The following is a 27,241-nucleotide window of genomic DNA, read 5'->3' as shown; positions in this document are numbered from 1 at the left end:
CGCAGGCAAGGCAGGCACCTTACCTCTTGCGCCACCGCCCGGCCCCTAAAACAGAGATTTCTAAAACCTATATATCTATATAGAGCCAGTAAAACGGAACACAGGTGCTTCAAACTACAATAATCAGACTTGAAATGTGCTTGTCTAAAAAAATGGAAACATTGCTAGAGGGAAGGTAACACTGGAAACGGGATCAGTGCAGAAAAACTGTATAACTGAACCTCAACTATGAACACTTTGTAAATCACAGTGCTTAAATAAAATAATGAATTTTTTTAAACCATCTGAGGTTCTTAATCAGATTGTTTATCACTTACTAGGTAGTGACCTCAGACATTTTATTTAACCACGCAGCCACACAAGAGTAATAATAAGTAACTCATAGGCTTGCTATGAGGATTAAAGAAATAATATGCGTATGAACCATATATGTATGTATGTGCCTAACATGCTGTAAGCACTTTAAAATGCCAGCTATTTGTATGATCATTTTAGGGAAACTGGCCTACAAACATGAGTGTGATTAAAATGGAAAAAAACTAATCTGTAACCCATAATGATCTCACCTCTAGCCTGAGCAAGCTTTTACCATAAAATTGTCCAATCTCCCTTCTCCTTCATCTCTCACACCAAATCATACTTGTTCTTCAAAAATGCTCAACAGAACAAAAGAACTCTCTTCTCCTTGTTTGTTTTTTGTTTGTTTTCTTTTGTTTTGTTTTTCAAACCCACCCGACCAGTCGACCAGTCACTCTGTCAATATAATTGAGTCAGCATTTCTAAAATTAGATCCATAAAGCTGCAATTAACTTTGGCTTGTCTCTGGGGCCCTTTGTATTTGTTTTCCATGCATATTGGCAAAACTTTAGATAGCATGGTCCTCAAAGGATGGAACTGGGCACTTTAGTTTCTTCTCCTAAGGTTCATAAGCCAAGCTGACCCCAGGACTGCTCTATGTACAGTTAACGGGAAGGCAGAGGTTGTGTGTGTTATCATTGTCCTCATGGTTTTGGAGTAAGATTTGGACTGATCTAATATTCTGTTCCCCTATGCTGAACTAATGTTTTGTTCCTCTCTGCCAGCTCTATTCCATCTATCTTGTTACTCTGGATCTTTGTATATAAAATGTGATTTTTTTTTAAAGGCAAAACATTTTCTTGTTTGTTTGTTTTGGGGGCCATACCCAGAGGCACTCAGGGGTTACTCCAGATTGTGCACTCAGAAATCACTCCTGGCAGGCTCAGGACCATATGGGATGCTGGGGATTAAACCTGGGTTCTTCCTAGGTCGGCTGCATGCAAGGCAAAATGCCCTACTGATTGCTCCAGCCATTTTTTCTTTTGAGGGGGACATCTTTAGGGGCTGGAGAAATGGTACAGTGAGGATGGCACTTGACTTGCATGTGTTTGATTGGGGTTCAATGTCCAGAACCCCATATAGTCCCCCAGTAGTGCCAGGAGTGATCCCTGAGTACAAAGCCAGGAGTTTGAGTCCAAAACAGAAAAACAAAACAAAACAAAACAAAATAAAACACCTCTTGGACTCATTGGAAGAATTTGATGAGCTATACCAAGAAGTTGCTCATTCCATGCAGTTTAAATTTATTTTATTTTGGGGACAAGAGAGATTTTGCCTTGCAAGCAGCAGATTCAGGAGGGGTGGCGGTTCGATTTCCAGCATCCCACATGGTCCCCGTGCCTGCCAGGAGTGATTTCTGAGCGCAGAGCCAGGAGTAACCCCTGAGCACCACCAGGTGTGATCCCAAAACAGAGGATACATCGCAGATCATCAGGGCTTACTCTTGGCTCTGCTCAGAAATCAATTCTGATGGACTCTGGAGACCATATAGTATTCTGGGGATCAAATGCAAGTTGGCCACAACAAGGCAAGAACTCTACCCACTGTACTACATAGTTCCAGTCTTTAGCCCAAGTTTATAATAAATGTTTAAAAAATAGGGAAAGACAGAACTGAAAGCCAGACTATTGATCAGTGTTGTGGTGGTCTGAATGTTCATGGCCCACTCCCCAACCCCCACTTCATCTATTGAAATCTTAAAGGCAAATGTACCATCTTTTAAAGGGCCTTGAGGAAGTGTTTAGGCCTGCGGTGGAGCTTTTGTGAATAGTATTTATTCAAGTATAAAAGAATCCCCCGACATTCTGCCTTAGAAAATCCAACATCTGGCACCTGGGAAAGTATTTTCAGTCAGCACTGCCTCTAGAATATTCATTTCAGATTTCCAGACTGGGACAAATTTTTGTGGTTGATAGTCTCTGACTATCAATCTTATTGTAGCATCCCAAGTAGAACTAACTGCCATTTAATAAAAGTTGTATGGGACTGGGCCCGGAGAGATAGCACAGTGGTGTTTGCCTTGCAAGCAGCCGATCCAGGACCTACAGTGGTTGGTTTGAATCCCGGTGTCCCATATGGTCCCCCGTGCCTGCCAGGAACTATTTCTGAGCGGACAGCCAGGAGTAACCCCTGAGCACCGCCGGTTGTGGTCCAAAACAAAACAAAACAAAACAAAACAAAAAGTTGTATGGGACTAAAGTGATAGCACAGCAGGTATGATACTTGCCTTGTGTGCGGCCAACCTGGGTTCAATTCTCAGCATCCCATGTGGCCTCAAGAGCACTGCTAGGACTGATTCCTGCCTGAAGAGTCAGGAATAACCACCGTGCATCTTGGGGTGTGCCCCCCAAAATAAATAAAACAAAGTAAAAATAGTAACTTTGACATTATAGGAACAAATAGAGGTGTAAATTCGAAAGACTGTTATATGTAGACAAATGGAATTAGATTAGAAAAATGCCAGTTCTCAGAGAACAACATTTTAAGTACCCCCAGTTACCAAGTTTACTAATTCTCTAAAAAACTAGGCCATTGCAGAGTCAGGATCTGGAGGCAAGCTTCAATCTGCATTCCATATCAGCATTCCATAGGGGATTGTGGGCCATGTCATGGGCTCCTAGGAGAAATGTGACAGTTGAGTCATCAAACACAGCTGTGGTTCCTCAATAGCTATAGCCTACCTCTTCCAATTGCTCAGGGCTTACCACACTCTAGAATCACTGCTGACAGTGCTCAGGGGACCCCATGGGATGCTTGGGATAGAACCTGGGTCTACAGTACGCAAGACAGGCACCTTACAATGAATACTATCTTTCCAGTTTCTTTATTGAGATCCTTTAAAAAAAAAAAAAAAAAAAGAAACATCAAATTTACAGAGTGTGCCATTTTAGTAAAGTGTGAGTGATTTACTTTCTCTATCTACATCCTTATCAACATTCAATAACATCAGTTTCACTTTTTTTTGGGGGGCGCATTGGGCTTTACTCAGGGTTTACTCCTGACCTTCTGACTCTAGGCTTAGGCCTTAGGGAATCATTCCTGGTAGGCTTGGGAAACCACATGTGGTGCCAGAGATTGATCCAGGGTCAGTCATACACCAGGCAAGTACCCTCTGTACTAGAGCTCTGGCCCCTGTCTGTTTCACTTCATAAAAAAATATTTGTTAGTATTACAGATATGTAGTGAGAAACAACTTAAAAACACACAAAAGCACAAAGTGCAAATAAAAGAAACCTGCATTTACATAACAAAGAGACACTAGTCTGACTCTCTAGCCTTTGCATAACTAACATTCAAGTGACTTTTTATCTTGCCCACCTGGGTTATACTCAAGATTTTTTCTGACTCTGTGCTCAGGATTTTTCCTGGAGGGGTTTAGGAGACCATATGTGGTGCCTGAACCAACTGTATCATCTCCCCAGCCCCTCAAGTGACTTTCTGGAAGCAGACTCGCTCTGATTTGGCTGCACTGCTCCAGGCCAGGCCAAGTTATATTTAGGTAAGAATTTTGTTAAATCAGATGACCATCTTGGGGCCGGAGAGATAGCATGGAGGTAAGGCGTTCGCCTTTCATGCAGAAGGATGGTGGTTCGAATCCCAGCATTCCATATGGTCCCTGTGCCTGCCAGGACCAATTTCTGAGCATGGAGCCAGAAATAACTCCTGAGCATTGCTGGGTGTGACCTCAAAAAACAAACAAACAAAAGATCAGATGACCATCTTGGGGCCGGAGAAATAGCATGGAGGTAGGGCATTTGCCTTGCATGCAGAAGGATGGTGGTTTGAATCCCGGCATCCCATTTGGTCCCCCGAGCCTGCCAGAAACGATTTCTGAGTGTAGAGTCAGGAGTAACTCTCCTGGAGTAACCCCTGAGAAAAAAGATAGATGACCATCTAAAAGTCCAGAAAAGGAAGCTGGGTGTATGGATAGCATAGAGGGCAGAGTGCTTGCCTTGTACACTGCCAACACAATTCGATCCCTGGCACCCCATATGGTTCCCCAAGCATTGCCAGGAGTGATGATTCCTGAGTGCAGAGCCAGAGTAAATTCTGAGCTGCCAGGTGTGATTCAAAATACATTACACACACACACACACACACACACACACACACACACACACACACACACACGAAGAATAAATGTCCAGAAAAGGGTGGGGCTGTGCAAGGTTGGAACTTCTTCACTTGAAATTCAATCCAAGTTTGGGGCTGGAGCGATAGGCAGCAGTAGGGTGTTTGCTTTGCACACAGCTGACCTGGGACAGACCTGGTTCTACTCTTGGCATCCCATATTATCCTCCGAGCCTGTCAGAAGTAATTTCTGAGCACAAAGCCAGGAGTAACTCTGAGTACCACCAGGTGTGCCCTCCCTTCCCAAAAAAAAAGAAAGAAAAAAGAAATTCAACTCAAGTTTTAGTCTACTATTAACCAGGGTTAGTGTAAGAATAAGAAACAACAGGGTAAGACCTTTGCCTTTCATGCAGAAGGTCATCAGTTCGAATCCCGGCATCCCATATGGTCCCCATGCCTGCCAGGAGCAATTTCTGAGCATGGACCCAGGAGTTTCCCCTGAGCATTGCCGGGTGTGACCCAAAAACCACACACACACACACACACACACACACACACACACACACACAAATAGAAACAACAATAGGGAGCCTTGCACATAGCTTACTCAGGTTTGTTTTTGTTTTTGTTTTTTGTTTTGGGGCCACATCTGGCAGCACCCAGGGGTTATCCCTGGCTCTGTGCTCAGAAATCACTCCTGGCAGGCTCAGGGGACCATATGGGATGCCTGGAATTGAACCCGGTTCTGTCCTAGATCGGCCATGTGCAAGTGCTATCACTCTGGCCCCAGGTTTTTGTGTGTGTGTTGTTTTTTTTTTTTAATTTTTGGGTCACATTCAGTGGTACTCGGGGTTACTCCTGGATCTGGCAGGCACGGGGGTGCAGGCATGGGAAATGCCGGGATTCGAACAACCATTGGTCCTGAGTCGGCAGCTTGCAAGGCAAATGCCCTACTGCTGTGCTATTTCTCTGGCCTGCCAGGTTATTATTATTTTTTTTTTAAGTATATCAAGTTTATTGGAAAGGGAAGGGAAGTAAGGAGAGATGTAATAAACGATATGTGCTCAAGAGAGAATGGGGCTTCACCATAGTGGAGGGTGCTGGGACAGCATTAAGGTATGAAAGTCTACATCTCTAGAAGGGAGATGCAGGCAACGTGCTTAGGTACCATATGTGCAGCAACAACACATGAGCTTGGATAATATATATGCTCAGGCAGCACAGGCGCCTGAACTTGGTTCTGTCCTTTGCATCCCAGATAGCCCCCTGAGCCCACCAAAAGTGATCTATAGGCACAGAGCCAGGAATAAATCCTGAACACAGTCTTGTGTGTCCCAAACACGCCTTCACCCTCCCTGCAAAAAAACAAAACCAAAACCAAAACAACAGACTGGAATATTATTTAGCTCAGAACCAGAATAGATTATCAGAGTACATATTCAACAACTTTTTTTTGCCAACTATTTCCAATGCTTGACTATAAAACCACCAGAATCTGAGCTCCCAGAAACAAAAATTAAGGCTTTTTAAACAGACTTTACCTCAACCCAGAGTGCAGAATCTGGGTAATCAGTACTGGTAATCAGTACTGGTGTATGTATATAAAATTAATGCATTGTTTTTCTGAGCTACACACAATGGTGTTCAGGGGTTACTCCTGAATCTGCATTTAGGAATCAATCCTGGCAGTACTTGGGGGACCATATGGAATGCTGGGGATGGAATCTTAGTCAGCCATGTGCAAGGCAAGCACCATACCCCCTATACTCTGGCTCCAGCACCTAATACATATTTACATATTTATATGTATTGCTCTACTCAATGAACTATCACTTGAGCACCTGTATTGCATTCTGGATAGTTTAATAACTCCATGGTTGAAACTGTGGTTCTCATTCATGAACTGCAGATGAATCAGATCTGTATACATGTCAGAGGTTATTGATAAATTATATGCAAAATCTGGGCCTTGACTAATGACCAAATCTGGATTTTTGTTTACTTGTTTGTTTTTGTTTCTGTTTATTTGCTTAGGTGTTCAGGACTTGCTCCTGGATCTGTGCTTAGGATCACCTCCAAGAAGGTTGGTAAATCATATAGGATGCTGGGACTAAAACCAGGGTCAGCCGGGTACTAGGCAAGCATCTTACCTGTTGTACTATCTCTATGTCCTCAAATCTGGGTAAGTTTTTAAATTTATTTTTTCTTCTGGGTCAACCCAGTGTTGTTCAGGGCTTATTCCTGGCTCTGTGCTTAGGGATCACTCCTGGCAGTCCCAGAGAACCATAAAGGAATGCTGGGAAATAAACCATTTTTTGGCTGTGTGCAAGGCAACACTTTACCTGTTGTATTATATCTCAAGCCCCAAATATAGATGTTTTTATTTATTTATTTATTTATTTATTTATTTATTTTTGTGGTTTTTGGGTCACACCCGGCAGTGCTCAGGGGTTATTCCTGGCTTCACGCTCAGAAATTGCTCCTGGCAGGCACGGGGGACCATATGGGACGCCGGGATTCAAACTGATGACCTCCTGCATGAAAGGCAAACACCTTACCTCCATGCTATCTCTCCGGCCCCTATTTTTTTTATTTTTGGAACCATACATGGCTATAATTAAAAGCTACTCCTTATTTGGCCCTTAAAGTTGCTCCCTAGGAGTGCTTGGGAGATCATGCAGTGGTGGAGGACAGAATCTGTGCCTCCTCATGTAAAAATTCATGCTATCCAGCTCTACTGACTAAATTTGAAACAGCTATTAAGCTAATGGAGTGAGTGAGTGAAGCATGGGATGGGAATCATTTCTAGAAAAGCTTTTCTTTTTAAGATATAGTCCAGGGTAATATTTCCAAAGCAGTAGTCCACATAGCTAGATATAGAATTCAATTTAAAAAGGAATATAATAGGGACCAGAGAGTGAGAGAGAGAGAGTGAGAGAGAGAGAGAGAAAGAAAGAGAGAGTGAGAGAGAGAGAAAGAAAGAGAGAGAGTGAGAGAGAGAGAAAGAAAGAGAGAGTGAGAGAGAGAGAAAGAGAGAGAGAGAGAGAGAGAGAGAGAGAGAGAGCACTGGATAGAACGCTTGCTTTCTATGAAGCAGATTGGGATTAGTTTCCTAAAATTCCATTTGGTCCCCTGAGCTCACCAAGAGAGATCCCTGACACAGGTCAGGAACAACCCCTGAACACCACCAGGTGAGGTCTCAAAACAAAACAAAACAAAACAAAAACTGTAGCGATAGTCCAGTGGGTATGGCATTTGCCTTGCATGCGGCCAACCCAGATACAAGCCCCAATTCCTGGCATTCCATACGATCTCCTGTGCCCACCAGGAGTGTTTCCAGAGCCCAGAGCCAGGAATAACCAGTGCTGCAGGTGTGGCTAAATACAAACAAACAGAAAAGAAAAAAAGAGGAACAACAATATGGAAACTGTAAATTGAGAAAGAAAAAGGAAAAAATGAGCCAGAGTGATAGAGCACAGGGTGAGGGCATCGGCCTTGCACACAGCCCACCAGGTTTTGATCCCTGGCATCCCATATAGTACCCCAGCATTGTCACACGTGATTCTTTTTTTTATTTTTTTTTTATTTTTTTATTTTTTTTTTTTTGTGGTTTTTGGGTCACACCCGGCAGTGCTCAGGGGTTATTCCTGGCTCCAGGCTCAGAAATTGCTCCTGGCAGGCACGGGAGGACCATATATGGGACGCCGGGATTCGAACCGATGACCTCCTGCATGAGAGGCAAACGCCTTACCTCCATGCTATCTCTCCGGCCCCCTTTTTTTTATTTTTTATTTTTGTTTTTTGGGCCACACCCAGCGGTACTCAGAGGTTACTCCTGGCTATCTGCTCAGAAATAGCCCCTGGCAGGCATAGGGGACCCTATGGGACACCGGGATTCGAACCAACCACCTTAGGTCCTAGATCGGCTGCTTGCAAGGCAAACGCCGCTGTGCTTTCTCCGGCCCCACAAGTGATTCTGGATCAAAAACTAGTAGTAAATCCTAAGCATAGCTGAGTGTGGCCCTGAAACAAAATAAATTAAATCAACCAGGTTCTTCAAACCCACATTTTTTATTTATTTATTTTTTCAGTTTTTGGGTCACACCTGGCTGTGCTCAGGGGTTACATCTGGCTGTGCTCAGGGGTAACTCCTGGCTCTGTGTTCAGAAGTTGCTCCTGGCAGACGGGGGACCATATGAGATGCCGGGATTCGAACCACCATCTGTTTGAATCAGCTGCATGCAAGGCAAACGCCCTACCGCTGTGCTATCTCTCCAGCCCCGAAACTTACATTTTATAATTATACTCATGTATGTAACCCTCTCTACAGTGTACATGAATCTGTGATGACTTGAGCAACGCATATCATTTCTCAAAAACTGGGGTTTCAGAACCTCACCTTTGAAATAATAAGTCTTGCAAATTGTTTTCTATAAATACATTTGTAAAGCACTTCAAAATTCTTGCCGATGAGTGATTTATTGTGCAAAAAGCAATACCTGTTCCATTTTGATCATACTATCAAATACTTGTATGGCTTCCAGCCTAATCAAAGCACTGTTATATTTATTCCTTTTGGGGGGACACACCCTGTAGTACTAAGGGATTACCCCTGGTTTTGCTCTCAGGAATTATTTCTGGCAGGCTTGGGGGACCATAAGGGATGCTGGGGAAGGAACTTGGGTCAACTGTGTGCAAAGCAAATGCCCTACCTGCAGTACTATTGCTTCGGCCCCTCTTTTTCCTTTTTTGATCTTTATCATTTTGGGTAACACTCATTACATAAGGGGAAGAAGCAAAGGAACAGTGTGGATAAGCAGGAAGTAAAATTGGGAGGAGAAAGAGAAGAGGCAACTGGAGGATATGACAAAGCTTTGGTTTGCTGTCAGGAAGGGATGCTCAGTCAACTCCATGAGAATGGGGTGATTCTGCATAAATATACACGCACATGGTTTTCTTTCTCATTTGGAAAGCTGGGATGGGAGTTCATTAGATGATTTCTAAGTACATGTGTGTATGGGGTCCACACATTGTGGCCAATAAGCTAGATCTGTTATTATTTTTTTTAAGTATAATTTCCAGGTAACTATGACTTTTACATTTTGGAAAAAAAAAAAAAAGGAATAGAGTGCCAGAAGGGAAGACACTTGTCTTACCATGAGTCTGGTTACAATTCTTGGTATATAGTCCCTTGAGCACTGCCTAGTGTGGCCCCCAAACAAAAACAAAATAGTCACCCAAGAAGAAGACAACAAAAGGATTATGCTTCTTGTTATGTGAAATTAGCTAAAACTGAAAATTTCATGTACATTGTAAATGCCGGTGACTAAAATAAAATTTAAAAGAAATTTTCATATACCTTTTCAACATTTACATTGCTATTATGGACTGTTTCGTACCAAGACAGCAGAGATGAGTAGTTACCAGGGAACTAAGAGATCACAAAATCAAAAGTACTTATTAATCCTCTGCAAATAATGTGTTCAATTTTCTTCTGGTTTTTGGTTTAGGTGCTAACGCCCTGGTGCTCAGGGCTTACTCCTGGTGGGGTGCTGGGAACCAACAGGGATGTTGAGGATGGAATCCAGGTCTCCATGTGCAAGGCAAGTATTCTACATACTTGTCTTGAAAAGGTTTATTTATGCTTCTTTGCTATATGTACACATAGTCATAGTCTGCTATTCACTTTGGATTCAAGTGTGTGTGAGGGGGGAGATAGGAAAGGGGAGGTAGGAGGGGAGAGAGAGAGAGAGTGAGAGAGAGAGAGAGAGAGAGAGAGAGAGAGAGAGAGAGAGAGAGAGAGAGAGAGAGAGAGAGAAATTGGGGACCTTATGTAATGCTAAGGATTGAACCAGAATTAGAAATGTGCAAAGCAGGAGGATTCTTTTTTTTTTTTTTTTTTTTTGCCAAGGGGTGAGTTGGGCCACATCAGGCAAGTGGTGAAGGGCTTGAACCTGTCAAGAATGTAAGGAATTGTACCGTTTCTCCAGATTCTCTTAATCTTTTTTTTTTTTAAATGTGAAGTGGGAGCTCATTGGTTCCCTCCCCCCATTATTATTATAATAATGCATAAACCTATGAGCTATTCTTCTTTCTAAGAAAGACTGCGTGTATTTGTTCACCATAGAATCAGTCTTACAGTGCTGGCATAGAGCATGTGTTCAATATTTGTTGTTGAATAAACATCCTAACACCAAGTGCCAAGCTAAAACACTCCAAGGGGGGGGGGGAAATCAAATGTAGTATAAACGAAATTGTGTATTTTCATTTAAAAAAAAACTCAAAAAAAAAAAAAAAACCTTCTTTGCTAAGCAGAATGTTCCCTGAAAAAAAAAAAAAAGCAAAAAGGGAAACAAGAATTAAAAAAATATTTTTTTTTGGAAAGAGGCTTTTTTCTTCTCCAATATAAATTCCCCTATATTAAAAATACTCGTCACATTAAATGGCCAAGCCTTTGATATCCCTGTACTACGTTTTAAAAATGACGATTTTAACAAAAAATGACGATTATTGGAATCCAAGGAATGGCTGTCAGAAACACTGCGCGTAAGTTAAGCACAGCGGCCGGAAAAAAAAAAAAAAAAAAAGAGAAGCGTGCACGACGGGCGAGCAAAAAAGTGTGCAAAGCCAAGTGAAAGATTTTGCATCCAGCGTACGTCGTTTCATGGGAACGGTCTGCAGCTTGTGAAGATTTACTACAGCTGAGTCATTTCGGGACACGAGGTGTGTGTTTCCAGGAAAAAACGCGAGAAAGCAACCAGGCTGAGGGGCTCACCGGGTTCCCCGTCACTCCCCGCAGCAGCAGACGCCGGCATGGTCCAAAAAAAAAAAAAAAAGCAAAAAAAAAAAAAGCGCCGCGGCCCCTTTAAGAGCCACAGCACCTTCTCCCAGATACCATCTTGCACCAGGAGTTCACGTCAGCTCTCTACCTACCTTGCTACATCCCTCCTCCCTCCCTCCCGCCCTCCCCGGGTACGACCGGCCGGCGGCGGCGGCGGCGGTGGCGGCGGCCGCGGGGCGAGCGGGCTCTACCATTGGCTGGGCGCGCACAGCACTCTCCTCGTGATAGGCTCCCTCGCCGGCCACTCCGCGTTATCTCCCGCCCACCGGAGCCGTGGGCTAGGTTGAGTCGAGGAGGGCTCTCGGGTTAGTTCCTGTTAGGCCCCGGCCAGGGGGGAGTAAGTAGGTTGAAGTCTCCTAAGATGCCCGGTGGCTTGGGGGGGCCCCGGGCGCTGTGAAGAGAAGAGGGGGTGCGCGGAGGCGGCGAGGGGAGCCCCGCGGCCGGCCTAGGGAAGAGCGGGGGCCGAGCCCGCCTCGCCTGCACCATGCTCATAGAGGATGTGGATGCCCTCAAGTCCTGGCTGGCCAAGTTGCTGGAGCCGATGTGAGCGGGCCGGGGGCTGGGGGTCGGGGGTCGGGGGCCGGGGGGGGGGGCGGCGGCTGAGCGTGGGCGTTGGGGCCGGCCGGGGCGCGGGGGAGGGGAGGGGAGGGCAGGGAGGCAGCGTGGGGTGGGAGGGGGCCGCGACGTCCCGTAGTACTCAGCATTGTGGGGGTGGGGGCGCGAGAGGTGGGTGCCGGGGGCGGGGAGCGGGAGGGAGCCCCCGCCGGCCAGGGGCTTTAAAGAGCCGCTTTGGGGGTGCAGGAGGCCACGGAGCAGCCGGGCTGCAAAGCCGAGGGGTGCAGAGCCGGACTCTGGAGGGGTGATGGTGTGTGGTTTTGGAGCGTGCATTTGGGGCGCTCTCTCGAGTGGGGGGGCCTTCTAGTCTACCCACAGGAGGGCAGAAAAGGGGCGTTGCTGGGGGGGGACCCGGGAGGGCTTTTTTTTTTCTTCCCGTAGGGTTGATTTCCCTGAGCTGTGAGTTGAGGGTTCCAAAGACAAGGCGGGTTTGGGCAGGGAAGGAAGGGGGCTCTTATGTAGGACGGTGGTGCTGGTAGGGTGCTTGTGGAGTGCTTGTTTGGGTTCTTGGGAGGCTAAGAAGGGAAAATAAAAAAATAGGGCTAGTCAGAGACGTGGAGAGCGATGCAATCTTTGCAGGTTGGGAGTGAAAAATAAATTGCCAGTTTTTAAAGTTTGATTTTGGTGGGGGTGGTGGCGGGGGTCCCAGAAGGACCACCTTGCTGTCTGTCTCATGCAATGTCTCGTGCATGCACGTTCGTGGATGTAGTAGGGCAGCTCGAGGCTTTTTTTTTTTTATTTTTTTAATTATGACAACAAAAATGCAAAGAAAGAGGACAGGGTAAAGTTACAGTGGAAGCCCAATCACCCATAAACAGAATTCTCGGTAGTCCCAAGGCTTTTTGAAAGATGCCGGTCTTGGTGGAGTAAAAGGGGAGAGTAAAAATAAAGATTGGGTTTTGTTAAGGACTGTTGAAAAGAGTAAGGAGATAATGGAAGGGTTTGGGACTTAGCATCCTTGGTTGAAAGATTGAGAGATGCCTCCTTGAAAAAATATTTTTTGGGGGGCAGGGCTTGGAAAGGTTTAGCAGAAATGTCAGGTTTTTTTAAATTTGCATTCTAATCCTTGTAAAGGAGCAGGATTGGAAAGCACTTCATTGGGAGCAGGATTTGGCTGACCGTGGAACCGAGCTTCTGGAGGCAAACCTAGATGATTTGGGGACTTGGATCAAGAGATCTTGACCTCTGTGGGCAAGGCCAGGGGTCATTTCCTGCCCCATCCTCATTCCTGCTGCTTCCATGGTCCTGTGAGAGTTTAGGGGTTTCTGGACGAAAGGAAAGAAGGGGGCAAAGGAGAGAAGAGAGGACAGGTTTTGATTCATTATTTCAGCTTGCTTTAGTGGAAAATTTGAGTGCTTTTACAGAGGTGGAAGTAAGGGATGAATTGGGAGGTGTTGGGGACAGGATATAAAGTTGGGGCTGTTAAGAGACAGCTACTTCCCTGTTGATCTATTTCCTGTTCGTCCTGAGAAGTCCTGCAAACTTGTTTTCGTTTCTTGGGTGGAAAGAGGCGTCTCTGGATCAGTGTGTCAGCCATGTGTAAGTTGGATGAGTGAGGGAAGGCAGCTGCATTAGGGGCATTTGGATGTCTAAAGCCGTGTTTGCATTCTGAGGAGGTAAATCACAATCATGAATAATTCTTCAGTAAGGTCTTCTGAAGAATTTGACATTAGTGATGGTATAGTTGGAGTGCAAATGACTTCTGGATACATTGGAAAGTTTGGTAGAATAAGGGCCTCTTGAGAATGCAGCCTAACTACCTGAAATAAAAAGTTTTGGAGGGACTGGAGCAATAGTAAAGCAGGTAGGGCGCTTGCTTTGTATGCAGTTGATCATAGTTCTATCCCTGGCATCACATATGGTCTCTTGAGCCCTGCCAAGAGTGAGCCCTTAGCATCACTGGGTATAATCTCCAAAACCTAAAAGATTTTGGAACTTTAGGATGAAGATAGATTATGATGAAGGTGAGAAGTAATGAAATGGATATACTGAAATTGACTTAGCCACACATGGAAAAAAAGACAAATAAGGAAAAGGTCTATCTATGATTCCAAAACATGCTTGTCTAGCATCTATGTATGCTTAGATTTGAGCCCTAGGCCACGCCCCCATTGATTTTTGTGCACTTGCTATTCCTGCTGCTTGTTTTATTTTATTTGGAATGGTGACTTTTTTCCACATGACCTCTGTTTTTGTTTGTTGATAGATATACAGAAAATTAGATATATATAAAATTATATTTATTTTTTTAATAATTTAATTTTTTTGGCTACCTCATCTGTGCTCAGGAATCACTCCTGACAGACTCAGCAACCATTTGGGATGCTGGGGATTGAACCCCGGGTCAGCCATGTGCAAGGCAAATACCCTGCCTACTGTGCTATTGCTCTGGCCCCTAAATTTTTTTTTCTTGGTGTTTGGGTCACACCCAGCAGCTCTCAGGGGTTACTCCTGGCTCTACTCTCAGAAATCGCTCCTGGCAGGATTGGGGGACCATATGGGATGCCGGGAATCAAACCAAGTCCCTCCTCCCGGGTTGGCTGCATGTAAATCAATTGCCCCACCACTGTGCCATCTCTTCAGCCCCTTGTTTTTTTTGTTTTTTGTTTTTTTTTTTGGGATCAAACCTGCCTGTACTCAGGTTTTACTTTTACCAGGTCTTGGGATCATATGGCATCCTCAGGATTGAACCCAGGTGGTTAGGCTCATGCAAAGCAAGCACCTTACTATCTCTCTGACCTCAAAATTAATTAATTAATTAATTAATTAATTAATTAATGTTTTTGTTTGTTTTGTTTTTGAGCCACACCTGGTGATGCTCAGGGATTATTCCTGGCTATGTGCTCAGAAATCGCTCCTGGCTTGGGGGGCCATATGGGACACTGGGATCGAACCTTGGTCTGTCCTAGGTTAGCACGTGCAAGTCAATCACCCTACCGCTTGTGCCACTGCTCTGGCCCAATTAATTTTTTTTGTTTTTGGGTCACACCTGGCAATGCTCAGGGATCACTCCTCGTTCAGCATTCAGGAATTATCCTGGGGGTCCAGAGTGATAGCACAGCGGTAGGGCATTCGCCTTGCATGTTGCTGACCCAGTATGGACTTGGGCTGAGCCTTGGCATCCCATATAGTCTCCCAAGTCTGCCAGGAGCAATTTCTGAGCGCAGTGCCAGGAGTAACCCCTGAGCACTGCTGGGTATGGCCCCCAAACCAAAAAACATTTTTTTTGGTTGGCTCCATATAGGATTTCAGGGATTGAACCCAGGTTGTCACTTGTAAGGCAAGAACCTACTTGCTTTGCTATCCCTCTGGTCCCCCCAAAATAATTTTTATTGAAATTTAAAGATGTGTGAGAGGAGAGGGGGAGAGAAAGATAGACATGTTCAAAGGAGAATGCAGCTTCTGGGGGGTGTGGGACTTGTTTTTTTTGTTTTTGTTTTTTGTTTTTTGGCCACACCCGGCGGCGCTCAGGGGTTATTCCTGGCTATCTGCTCAGAAATAGCTCCTGGCAGGCACGGGGGACCATATGGGCCACCGGGATTCGAACCAACCACCTTTGGTCCTGGATTGGCTGCTTGCAAGGCAAACACCGCTGTGCTATCTCTCTGGGCCCGGGACTTAAGTTTTTTAAAGCTTCCTAAAATGCTTTACTCCTGGAATTTTATTTATTTATTTTATTTATTTATTTATTTATTTATTTATTTATTTATTTATTTATTTATTGGTTTTTTGGGCCACACCTGTTTGATCTCAGGGGTTACTCCTGGCTAAGTGCTCAGAAATTGCCCTTGGCTTGGGGGACCATATGGGACACTGAGGGGGATCAAACCGCGGTTCTTCCTTGGCTAGCGCTTGCAAGGCAGACACCTTACCTCTAGTGCCACCTCACTGGCCCCGGAATTTTATTTATTTTTAATATCAAAATTAAGGTGGCTAATTTTGACTACAGAGGTAATAGTACTCATATTTTTGTTTGTTTGTTTTTGGGTCATACCCAGCAATGTTCATGGGTTACTGCTGGCTTTGCACTCAGAAATTTCTCCTGTCAGGCTCGGGGCACCATATGGGAAGCCGGGGATCGAACCCAGGTCCTTTCATGGGTTGGTTGCTTGCAAGGCAAACGTTCTACTGCTGTGCTATCTCTCCAGCCCGGTATGATTTTTTTTTTTTTTTTTTGGTTTTTGGGTCACACCTGGCAGTGCTCAGGGGTTATTCCTGGCTCCAGGCTCAGAAATTGCTCCTGGCAGGCACGGAGGACCATATGGGACGCAGGGATTTGAACCGATGACCTCCTGCATGAAAGGCAAACGCCTTACCTCCATGCTATCTCTCCGCCCCATGCTTTTTTTTTTTTTGGTTTTTGGGCCACACCCGGTGGTGCTCAGGGGTTACACCTGGATGTCTGCTCAGAAATAGCTCCTGGCAGGCACAGGGGACCATATGGGCCACCGGGATTCGAACCAACCACCTTTGGTCCTGGATCGGCTGCTTGCAAGGCAAATGCCACTGTGCTATCTCTCCGGGCCCGCTTTTTTTTTTTTTTTTTTTTTAGGAGTAAAGATTACCTACAAAAGGATTGTGTTCAGCGGCACCTTCTACTATTTGGGAAGTTTGTTTAGGGTCCACATCTGGTAGTGCTCAGGGGCTGCTTCTGGGGATTGAATCTTGCAAAGCACACCCTCCACCTTCACCCACATTTGTTTTGGACTACATTTTCTTTTCGCTTTTGGGTCATACCCAGTGTTGGCTTTATGCTCAGAAATCGCTCCTGGAAGGAACCAGCAGACCATATGGGTTGCTGGGATTCGAACCACCATCTCAGCATCTCACCTGAATCGGCTGCGTGCAAGGCAAATGCCCTACCACTATGGTATCTCTCTGCCCCCCCTTTTTTTCCTTCAGTTTTTGGGCCATACCTGGTAGTGCTCATGGGTTATTCCTGGCTCTGAGCTCAGAAATCACTCTTGGCACCATATGGGATACCAGGGATTGAACCCGGGTCTGTCCTGAGTCTGCCGCATGCAAGGCAAATGCCCTACTGCTGTGCTATAATTCTGACCCTTGAATTATATTATTAATTTAAAATACACATCAAAATTCTTAAGAGGGGGTGCCGTTTTGGTCAGAATGTCAAAAGTACTGGGCTCTTTCTGGCTTTGGACCCCTGTTGGTGCTCAGTGATTTGAACCAAATTGTCTCAACCATATAATCTGTAGCTCTTCTTAATTTTGGAGAACCTGGTTGGGGGTTGGTAGGCCCATGCCTAGCCGTGTTCAAGTCTCTATCTCAGAGGGATGTATGCAGTAATGTGGATCAGACTGGCGTTAGCTACATGCAAAGCAAGCACCTTAGCCCCTTTACTTGGTCTCAGTCCCTCTTAGGTTTGTTTTTTGAAATTTTTTTGTTTGTTTGTTTTTGGGTTACATCCCGCAGCACTCAGGGGTTGTTCCTGGCTCTACGCTCAGAAATCCCTCCTGGCAGGCTTGGGGGACCATATGAGATGCTGGGATTCAAACCACCCTGCTTCTGCATCAAGGCAAATGCCCTACCTCCGTGCTGTCTCTCTGGCCCCCCTGTTTTTTGAATTTTTAAATAGGGTCAGGGGCTGGAGCAATAGCACAGCAGGTCTGTTTGAGCATTTGTCTTGCATGTGGCCAACCTGGGTTTGATCTCCGACAGGGAATATGGGTCCTTCAGAAGTGATTTCTGAATGCAAAGCCAGGAGTAACTGAATGCAAAGCCAGGAGTAACATCTGAGTATCACTGGATGTGACCCAAAAATAAATATGTATGTAAGATAATATATGAAATAAATATACATGTAATATATATGTATATGTATATATATATTTATATATATATATATTAGTCAAAGATGTGACTTGGTATGGTGTCTGTCTTGAGGGCATGAGGCCCTGGATTTAATGTCCCAAGAGAAAATAAAGAAATAAAAATTTTTTATTTGGCTTTTGGGTCACACCTGGCAGCGCTCAGAGGTTACTCCTGTCTCCACGCTCAGAAATCACTCCTGGCAGGCACGGGGGACCATATGGGATGCCGGGATTTGAACCAGTGACCTTCTGTATGAAAGGCAAACGCCTTACCTCCACACTATCTCTCCGACTCCAAGAAATAAAAATTTTTGTTACTTGATTAAGAAAGACCTAAAATTAGGGACTAGGCATGTATCTCAAGAGATAGAACCACTTGCCTGATATGTGTGAAGAGCTGTGTTCAAAGCCACCCCCTAAATCTAAAATAAAATCATAACTTTGACTTTCACAGTGTAAAGATAAGTACCTAGACCTTCCCCCAAAAGACCCACATTTAGTTTGGTTCTGGGTAGGCCATGTGCTGTTCATGTAGGTACTAGTTGATTCCCTGTATCACATGCGAGAGGATCCCTCTCCTTCCAGCATTAGAACCAGGAGTAGCTAATAATTACTGCCTGTTGTGGCCCCAAAACAAACTCCTTCGAATAAAATCTCAGGGGCTAGATAGTGGGTAGGGAACTTGCTTTGCACATGGCTGATATGGGTCGCCAGTATCCTATATGATCCCCTGAACCCACCAGGATTGAATATCCCCATTCCCCCCTCCCCCCCCCCCCCCATCCTTGAAAACCAACCCCATAAAAAAAATTCAACTTGGGGTCTGAGTGTATAGTGGTTATGGCACTAGTCTTGCCCAAAGCTGTGGTCTCCCCACCAGGAGTGATCCCCCCTTTTTTTTTGTGGTTTTTGGGTCACACCCGGCAGTGCTCAGGGGCTATTCCTGGTTCCGTGCTCAGAAATTGCTCCTGGCAGGCACCGGGGACCATATGGGATGCCGGGATTCAGAATCCGATGACCTTTTGCATGAAAGGCAAACGCCTTACCTCCATGCTATCTCTCCGGACCCCAGGAGTGATCCCTAAGCCTAATGTCAGGAAGCCCTGAGCACAGCCTGGTTGTGGCACATAAACTAAACTAAAACCAAAAACAAATAAAACCTAATTTATTTTTATCTGAAAGTTTTACTTTTTTTGTGTGTGTGTATGTGTGTTTGGGTCACTCAGGGTTAACTCCTGGCTCTGCGCTCAGAAATTGTTCCTGGCTCGGGGGACCATATGGCACACCAGGGATTGAACCAAGGCTGCTTGCAAGGCAAAAGCCCTACTGCTGTGCTATCTGGCCCTGGCTTATTTTTAACTTCACTTAACCATGTTTTGCATGGAATTGGTAGACAAAATGGTAAAAAACCATTATCATGTGTATATTTTTATTCTTAGTATTCTGTCTTAGGAAAATATTTTATTTTGTTATAGACAACCTACATGTATTAAATAAATATGCTAAAGTGGATTGTGTTTGTAAATTTACTTTGCATAGTCTAGATTTTTTTTTTTTTGGTTTTTGGGTCACACCCGGCGGTGCTCAGCTCCTGGCTGTCTGCTCAGAAATAGCTTCTGGCAGGCACGGGGACCATATGGGCCACCGGGATTCAACCAACCACCTTTGGTCCTGGATCGGCTGCTTGCAAGGCAAACGCCACTGTGCTATCTCTCCGGACCCTAAGAAAATTTTCATGGCAGATTGGCATGTTGCAACAACATGAGCAGTTGTTAGGCTTTCATATAATGTATCTGTAGTGGATATGTTAGAATCATTGTGTGTACATGATTTACTATTGCACTTAAATAAAAAGTTCTGTGCTTGTGCTTTTTTTTTTTGGGGGGGGGTTTTGGGTCACACCTGGCAGTGCCCAGGGGTTACTCCTGGCAGGCTTGGGGGGCCATATGGGATGCCGGGATTCGAACTACCGTCCTTCTGCATGCAAGGCAAACAAATGCCTTACCTCCATGCTATCTCTCCAGCCCGCTTGTGGTTTTCTGTGGCTTTATACTCAAGCACTCTTGACTGGACTCAGGGATCATATTGGAGATTGAACCTGGCCCTATTCTTGCACTTTCTTATTTAACTTAACTTCCAGTTATCAAAATTGATGAAGTTTTCAATTACTAGCACTTAGTTATCTAACTTAATTGACAGCCAATTGAATTTATCAAAGTTTACAACTGAGGGGCCTGAGTAAAGTGGTTAGGGCATTTGTCTTGCAGCTGACCTGGGTTTGATCCCCTGCATACCATATGGTTCTCCAAGAACTATCAAGAGTACCTATATACTCAAGTACAAGCCACCCGAGTATTAGTCAACTCCATTAATTTTACCCTAAAAACTGGGAAAATTTAGTGACTTGAGTATAAGCTTAGGTGGAAAATGCAGCAGCCACTGGTAAATTTCAAAAATGAAAATATATACCCAAAACAATTACAGTAGTTGAGGAGTCAGTAGGTTAAATGTTTTTCAATATTTATTGTTAAAGAAAAACTGTAAACTAGCAACAATAACTTTAAAACTTTAAATAAAGTACAGAAAACCATAGCTTAACAGTTAATCAAGCTAAATCACAAAGGTTAAAATCCTTCAAGAGGGCCGGAGAGTTAGCACAGCGGAAGGGTGTTTGCCTTGCATGCAGTTGATTCGAACAGACGGTGGTTCAAATCCCGGCACTCACATGGTCCCCCGAGCCTGCTAGAGCCTGCTAGGAGCGATTTCTGAACATAGAGCCAGTAGTAACTCCTGAGCACTGCTGGGTGTGACCCAGAAAAACCAAAAAGAAATTTTTTTTTACTTATGTGATATTAGACTAATTGAATGGAGAATGTTATGATTTAAAGGGGGATGCCTAGATTACCCTTGGCTTCAGAGTATAGGGAGAAGGAAAGAAGGAAAGAAATTGAGTTATGGGGAGAGAAGGGAATGAAGATTTCAGTACATCTGGTTTGTTAAGAAGTGATAAAGCTGGGGCTGGAGAGAGAGCACAGTGGCCTTTGCCTTGCAAGTAGCCGACCCAGTACCTAAGGTGGTTGGTTCGAATTCCGGTGTCCCATATGGTCCCCCGTGCCTGCCAGGAACCATTTCTGAGCAGATAGCCAGGAGTAACCCCAGAGCCTCCGGTATGGCCCAAACACCAAAAGAAAAAAAAAAAAGTGATAAAGCTAAATATCCAAGCTACAGAGTCAACACCACTGATCAGGAGACCCAGACTTTAAGAATATAAGGTTGCGGGGGCCGGGCGGTGGCGCTAAAGGTAAGGTGCCTGCCTTGCCTGCGCTAGCCTTGGACGGACCGCGGTTCGATCCCCCGGTGTCCCATATGGTCCCCCAAGCCAGGAGCAACTTCTGAGCACATAGCCAGGAGTAACCCCTGAGCGTTACTGGGTGTGGCCAAAAAAAAAAAAAAAGAATATAAGGTTGCGTGGCAAGGGGGCCTGGTTGATAAGTATGGGGGGGAGTGCATTTGTCTTACACCAGGCTAACCTGGGTTTGATCCCTGGCATCCCATAGGGTCCCCTGAGCACCGCCAGAAGTAATTCCTGAGTGTATAGCCAGGAGTAATCTGAGAATTGCTGGGTGTAGCCCACAAACTCCCCAGCCCCATGATGGCAGGGTGGGGTGTAGGGGAGAGAGGGAACCTAGGAACATTGGTAAAGGGAAGTTGACAGGGTGTCAGAATTTGAGCTGGAAGGTTGTAGAACCCAAGTATGACTGTAAAATATGGAGCTTCAATAAAATGAGAGTAAAAGTAAAATAACACTGGCCCTGAGAGGCTCAGCAGATAGGTACTTGCTTGCCTTACATGCAGCTGCCCTGGGTCCAATACTCAGCATTTCATATGGGCCTGAGCATTGTCAGGAATAATTCCTGAGTATAGAGCCATGAGTAAGCCCTGAGCACAAACAGGTGTGTGATCTAGAAACAAAACAGTGTCATTGAAGAGATAGTACAGCAAAGAGGGCATCTTGCATGTGATGAGGATGGGATTCTATTTCTGGCACCCTATATGGTTTCCTGAGTCCACCAGGAGTAATTCCTGAGTACAAAACCACTGGGTATAGCCCCCCCCCCCCCAAAAAAAAAAGAACCCAAACCCAAAACCAAATCACATTCAAGTTAAATATTTGAACCTCATGACCGTTTCTCTAAGTAAATTGGAGGATAAAATCATCATTGAGAACATATCTAGAAGTCTATAGAGTTTAAGCATTCTACCAAAAATGTTTCTCTTTGTGGGAGGTGGGGGGGTCATACTTGGCAGAACTCAGCTGCTCAGTGTATGCTCAGTATGATGTTGAGGTTTGAACGCCGTTGTCCTTAAAGCAAAGAATGTTCTCCAGCTTTCTGAGGCATGTAACTGGCCCCCCCCCCGAAAAAGTTTTTATGTCTTATGTTATTTATAATATATAAACTATGTATAAACATGAATTTACTGATGCTTGGCTTATTGTAAAAATTTGTATAGAGTTAAAATGAATGGCAAAATTTGTAATATATATTTATAATTTTCTTTTGACCATGTAGGGATTGAATCTAGGGATTCACTAATTTCTGCAGTTGCATCTATATCAAATATCCATTTTATTGTATCCTATAAAGTAGAACATTTAGTTTCTGTTTTTTGGTGTGTGTGTGTGACCCACACCTCACATTGCTCAGGGCTTACACCTGGTATCTTGTTCAGGGATCATTTCTCGAAGTACTCAGGACCGTTTTGGGTGTAGGGAATTGAACCCAATTTGGCCTTATTTAAGACAAGCGCCCTACCCCCTATACTATTGCTTTGGCCCTATTTTCTAGTTCTGAATTGCCTAACCTTGATTATAAGATTAATTATATTAGCCTTTTACCTACTTAATGTTAGGTTAATGATGTAAACTATAAACGGGGCTTTTTTATCCAAACCTCAATCAGAGAGAGATGTACTTGACTCTGGTGTGGCAATGGTTCAAATCCCACCTTTTATGTTCCCCCAGAATTGTCAGGTGCGCCCCTCAGCTCTGCTGGTGTCACTGAAAAAAAAATTGCCTTTTTGTTCATCAATTATAAACAATTCACTGGGGTTTTATTGTTGGTGTTTTGTTTTGTTTTTGGGCCAGATGGTGGTTCTCAGGGACCATATGGGATGCTGGGGATTGAACCCAGATTGACTGTGTAATGTAAGCAATTTACTCTGCTGTGCTATTCTCTGGCTCCTTCAGTGGTTGCTTTTTTTTTTTTTTTAAGTTTTTTACCCACACCCGGAAATACTCAGTGGTTACTCTTGGCTCTGCGCTCAGAAACCACTCCTGGCACGCTCTGGGGGACCATTATGGGATGCCAGAATTCGAACCACCATCTCCTGGGTTGGCCGAGTGCAAGGCAAATGCCCTACTGCTGTGCTATCTCTCCGGCCCCTTTCAGTGTCTTTTTTTTTTTTTTAAATGAAACAAAATAAAAACAACAGAACAAAACAAAAATTGGTGCTGGAGATGTAGAGTTGCATGTTTGAGTTGTCAGTTTTGATTCTCAGCATCACTTGGTGTTATCCAAATCAGTTTTTGCCTGATGTTGCAGAAACATTAATTTTGGGTGGGGGTACATTGGGTCACACCCAGTAGTGATTAGAGCCTGCTTTTGGCAGTGCATGGTGAAGGGAAGTAATGTGTCAGGGATCAAAATGGGCACCTATCAGGCCTTAACCCCTATTGTTTCTGGCCCTTATTAATGTTAAATACCACTGCTACTTCTGCTTCAAATAATTAGACTAGGACTTGGGCATAGTAGAGCTAAAGTCTTACTGCAGGCCTTAAAAGACAAGCTAGACATTGTTAATGATAGCTACACCCTGATAGACAATTTCTGAATTTAATCTATCAAGGCCTTTTTGGGGGCCTGGAGGCTGCACACTGGGTGATTCTCAGGAGCCCATATGAGGTACTGGGAATTGAATTCACGTAGGCTGCATACATGGAAGGCAAGCACCCTACCTGCTGTTTTACATAGCTCTGGCCCCTATCAATGTCTGTTTGTTTTTTTGTTTTTTTGTTTTTTGCCACACTCAGTGACACTCACGGGTTACTCCTGGCTATGCACTCAGAAATCGCTCCTGGCTTGGGGGACCATTTGGGACGCCTGGGGGATCGAACAGTGGTTCATCCTAGGCTACTGTGGGCAAGGCAGACACCTTACTGCTTGTGCCACCACTCTGGCCCAATGTCTTTTTTTTTGGTTTATGGTTTTTGGTTTTTGGTTTCTGTGTCACACCTGGCAGTGCTCAGGAGTTACTCCTGGCTCTAGGCTCAAAAATCGCGCCTGGCAGACTTGGGACCATATGGGATGCTGGGATTCGAACCACCGACCTTCTGCATGCAAACCAAATGCCTTACCTCCATGCTATCTCTCCGCTCCCCCTTTTAAAATAATATCTTTATTTTTACCCTATCAAGGTCTTTACATTTTTAATTTATTTATTGGGAGTTGAGGCCACACTTGGTGCTACTCAGGGCTTCTAGCAGTGCTTGGGAGATGATAGGGGATCTAATTAGGGTCAGCCACATGCCAGGCATGTGCCTTAATCCCTCTACACTATTTACTTACTGATGTATTTATTGAGGTAGACCAATACCTGGCCGTGTTTGAAAAACAATGTGATGCCAGGGGTTGTACGTACTTTTTTTTTTTTTTTTTTTGGCCACACCCAGTGACGCTTAGGGGTTATTCCTGGCTATGCGCTCAGAAATCACTCCTGGATTGGGGGACCATATGGGATGGGGGAGGGGAGGATTGAACCGCATTCTGCCCTAGGCTAGTGCCAGCAAGGCAGACACCTTACAGCTCCGCTCCATTGCTCCAGCCCCAAGGGGTTGTACTTTTGCTCCCATGCAAAATAAGTGCTCACGTTCTTTGACCTCTCTCTTCTTTCAGGGTCTTTTTCTCTAGGTTTGGAGGTGGTCAAAGTTGGTGATGCTCAGGGACTATTTCCTTTAGGGTACTTGAAGGCCACTCCTGGGAGTGCTGAGGTAAAGCCTTCCAGTGCTTGGATCCAGCCCAGCCTTCTGCGTGCTCAGACACTCAGCCCTGGGAGCTAGCTTTTTGTTTGTTTGTTTTTGTTTTGGACCACACCTGGTGATGCTCAGGGGGCTACTCTTGGCTCTGCACTGAAGAGTCATTTGTGGTGAGCTCGGGACCATATGGCACACGGGGGTGTCTTACCTGTTAAAGTATCTTTTCCCTTATCTGGTGAATTATCTCTGGCCCTGAGCTATCTTCCTGACCTTTCTTTTGATGGGGCCACACCCAGAATTGCTCTGTGGTCTCTCCTGGAGGTACTCAGGAAACCATATGTGGTGCCAGGGATTGAACCAAGAGTGTGTTGCATGCAGGGTAAATTCCTCTGGATTATCTTAGTCCCAACTTCTCTCAATTTTTTTTTTTTTTGGAAAAGAGGGGTGTTTGGACCACAGTGTTCTAGCTCTGTACTCAGGGATCACTCCAGGCAGGTCTTGTAACCATATGCAGTGCTAGGGACTGAATCCAGGTCTGCAGTCTACCCATTGTACTATATATCTGGCCCCTCTGTTTTGCCCTTTTCCATTGCTGTGGAGTGCCTTGCATGGGCTCCATACAGAGCCAGGCAAGTGCTCTATTGCTGAGTTATATCCTGGACTACTTGGTTGAACTCTGCTATATGCTAGTAATCCTTATTAAGTTAAATTTTGACTAGGAATCTCTGCAGTTGTTCCAATGGAAGGAAGAGTCCTAGTCAGTAGCTGTGAGACCTGTCTTTGTGATGAACTACTAGGGCAGAGGTTCCCAAACTCATTTGGCCTGCAACCCCCTTTCAGAGAACAGAAAATATCACTCAAAACTCCTCTGGAAATCTATCTTCTTTTTTGGGTAAAAAAACACTTGGCAGTTCACAGGGATCTTTCCTTACCTCTTTGCTCTGGAGTCACACCGGGTGTTACTGGTTGGGTGGGTGAGTAGGTGGGGGCATTTGTGCTGTTGGGAGTTGAGGTATAGACTAGCTACAGCTAGGCAAGTACCTTAACCTCTGTACTTTCTGGCCTGGAATCTGTCTGTCTTTACACTAACAAACAGAAAGCCTCCCTTATGTGTATATCCCAGGGTATTTACTGCCCTGGCTAGATTTGTTCCAGTGTGCTACGCCCACCCAACTGGAACCACTGGGCTAGTGTTAAGTATTACATCGGGCTATGTCCTTCTTATTTTTCTTTTCCTGGTTTTGGCCACTCCTTGTGATGCTCAGGAGTTACTCCTGGACCTGCACTTAGGTAGGAATCACTCCTGGCAATGCTCGAGGGATATATAGGATGCCAGGGATTGAACCCTGGTCTGCCGTGTGCAAAGCCAGTGCCCTCCCTGTTGTACTATTGCCCAACTCCAGGGGATATGTTAAGATTGAGAAATTCTTAGATGTGACTCAGTGTTAGAGCACATGCCTTGTATATAGAGGACCTGGGTTTGATCTGTAGCACCACAAAAAATAAAAGATGGAGAAGGGGCCCAGAGCAGTGGCACAAGTGGTAAGGCATCTGCCTTGTGCACGCTAGCCTAGAATGGACCACGGTTTGATCCCTCGGTGTCCCATACGGTCCCTCAAGCCAGGAGCGATTTCTGAGCAAATAGCCAGGAGTAACCCAGGTGTCACACAGGGTGTGGCCCAAAAACCAAAAAAAAAAAAAAAAAAAAAAAAAAGATGGAGAAGTACAGATCATTTTTCTAAAGTTTAGTAGCTCCAAAGAATTAGTGTGCCTCTAAACTCTCTAAACTGTCATAGGACTGTTTTAAAGAGACCATTTACTAGTTCCTAAAAAAAAGAACTTATATTGCCCAGATTTCTTAGCATGTTTTAGTATCCAGACTCAAGAACCTACTTGTTCTTATCTCATTTTTGTCTGCCTCTGAAATATTTTTTTTTTGTTTTTTTTTTTTTTTTGTTTTTTTTGGGCCACACCCGGCGGTGCTCAGGGGTTACTCCTGGCTGTCTGCTCAAAAATAGCTCCTGGCAGGCACGGAGGACCATATGGGACACCGGGATTCGAACCAACCACCTTTGGTCCTGGATTGGCTGCTTGCAAGGCAAACGCCACTGTGCTATCTCTCCGGGTCCGCCTCTGAAATACTTGACTTCACTCTTCCTACCCCAGTAGCTCTTGGCTGAAAGCCAGAAGTTAACTTTGTTATTTTTGGTTTGGGGCCACACCCTACGATGCCCTGGTTCTGCACTCAGGAATCACGATGCCCTGGTTCTGCACTCAGGAATCACGCCTGGCAGTGCCGGGGGGACTATATATGATGCCAAGGATTGAACCCAGGTTGACTGAATCCTTGTTGGCTATGTGGAAGGCAAATACCCTGCCCGCTTTCTATACTCAGGCCTTTATTTACTTACTTTGGGCCACACCTGATGGTGTTCAGGGGCTATTCTTGAATAGCTCAGTGCCTCTGAATGATTCTCTGAGTGAATTCTGGGG

General features: G+C 44.8%; 1 protein-coding gene across 2 annotated transcripts in view; it reads left to right on the top strand.

Moving 5' to 3' along the window:
* The first annotated feature begins 11,580 nt into the window (after window positions 1–11,580).
* The window catches only part of RBM27 (RNA binding motif protein 27), an 82,415-nt gene continuing 66,754 nt past the window's right edge, over window positions 11,581–27,241 (top strand). For both annotated transcript variants that reach the window (XM_049786847.1, XM_049786846.1), the window contains exon 1: window positions 11,581–11,812. In XM_049786847.1, the coding sequence (XP_049642804.1) occupies window positions 11,754–11,812 (59 nt within the window). In that variant the 5' untranslated portion in view covers window positions 11,581–11,753. The remainder of the gene's footprint in view (window positions 11,813–27,241) is intronic.

The sequence above is a fragment of the Suncus etruscus genome, chromosome 14, assembly GCF_024139225.1.
Source record: "Suncus etruscus isolate mSunEtr1 chromosome 14, mSunEtr1.pri.cur, whole genome shotgun sequence".
Classification (NCBI taxonomy): domain Eukaryota; kingdom Metazoa; phylum Chordata; class Mammalia; order Eulipotyphla; family Soricidae; genus Suncus; species Suncus etruscus.
This window is presented reverse-complemented; position numbering and strand designations above follow the sequence as displayed.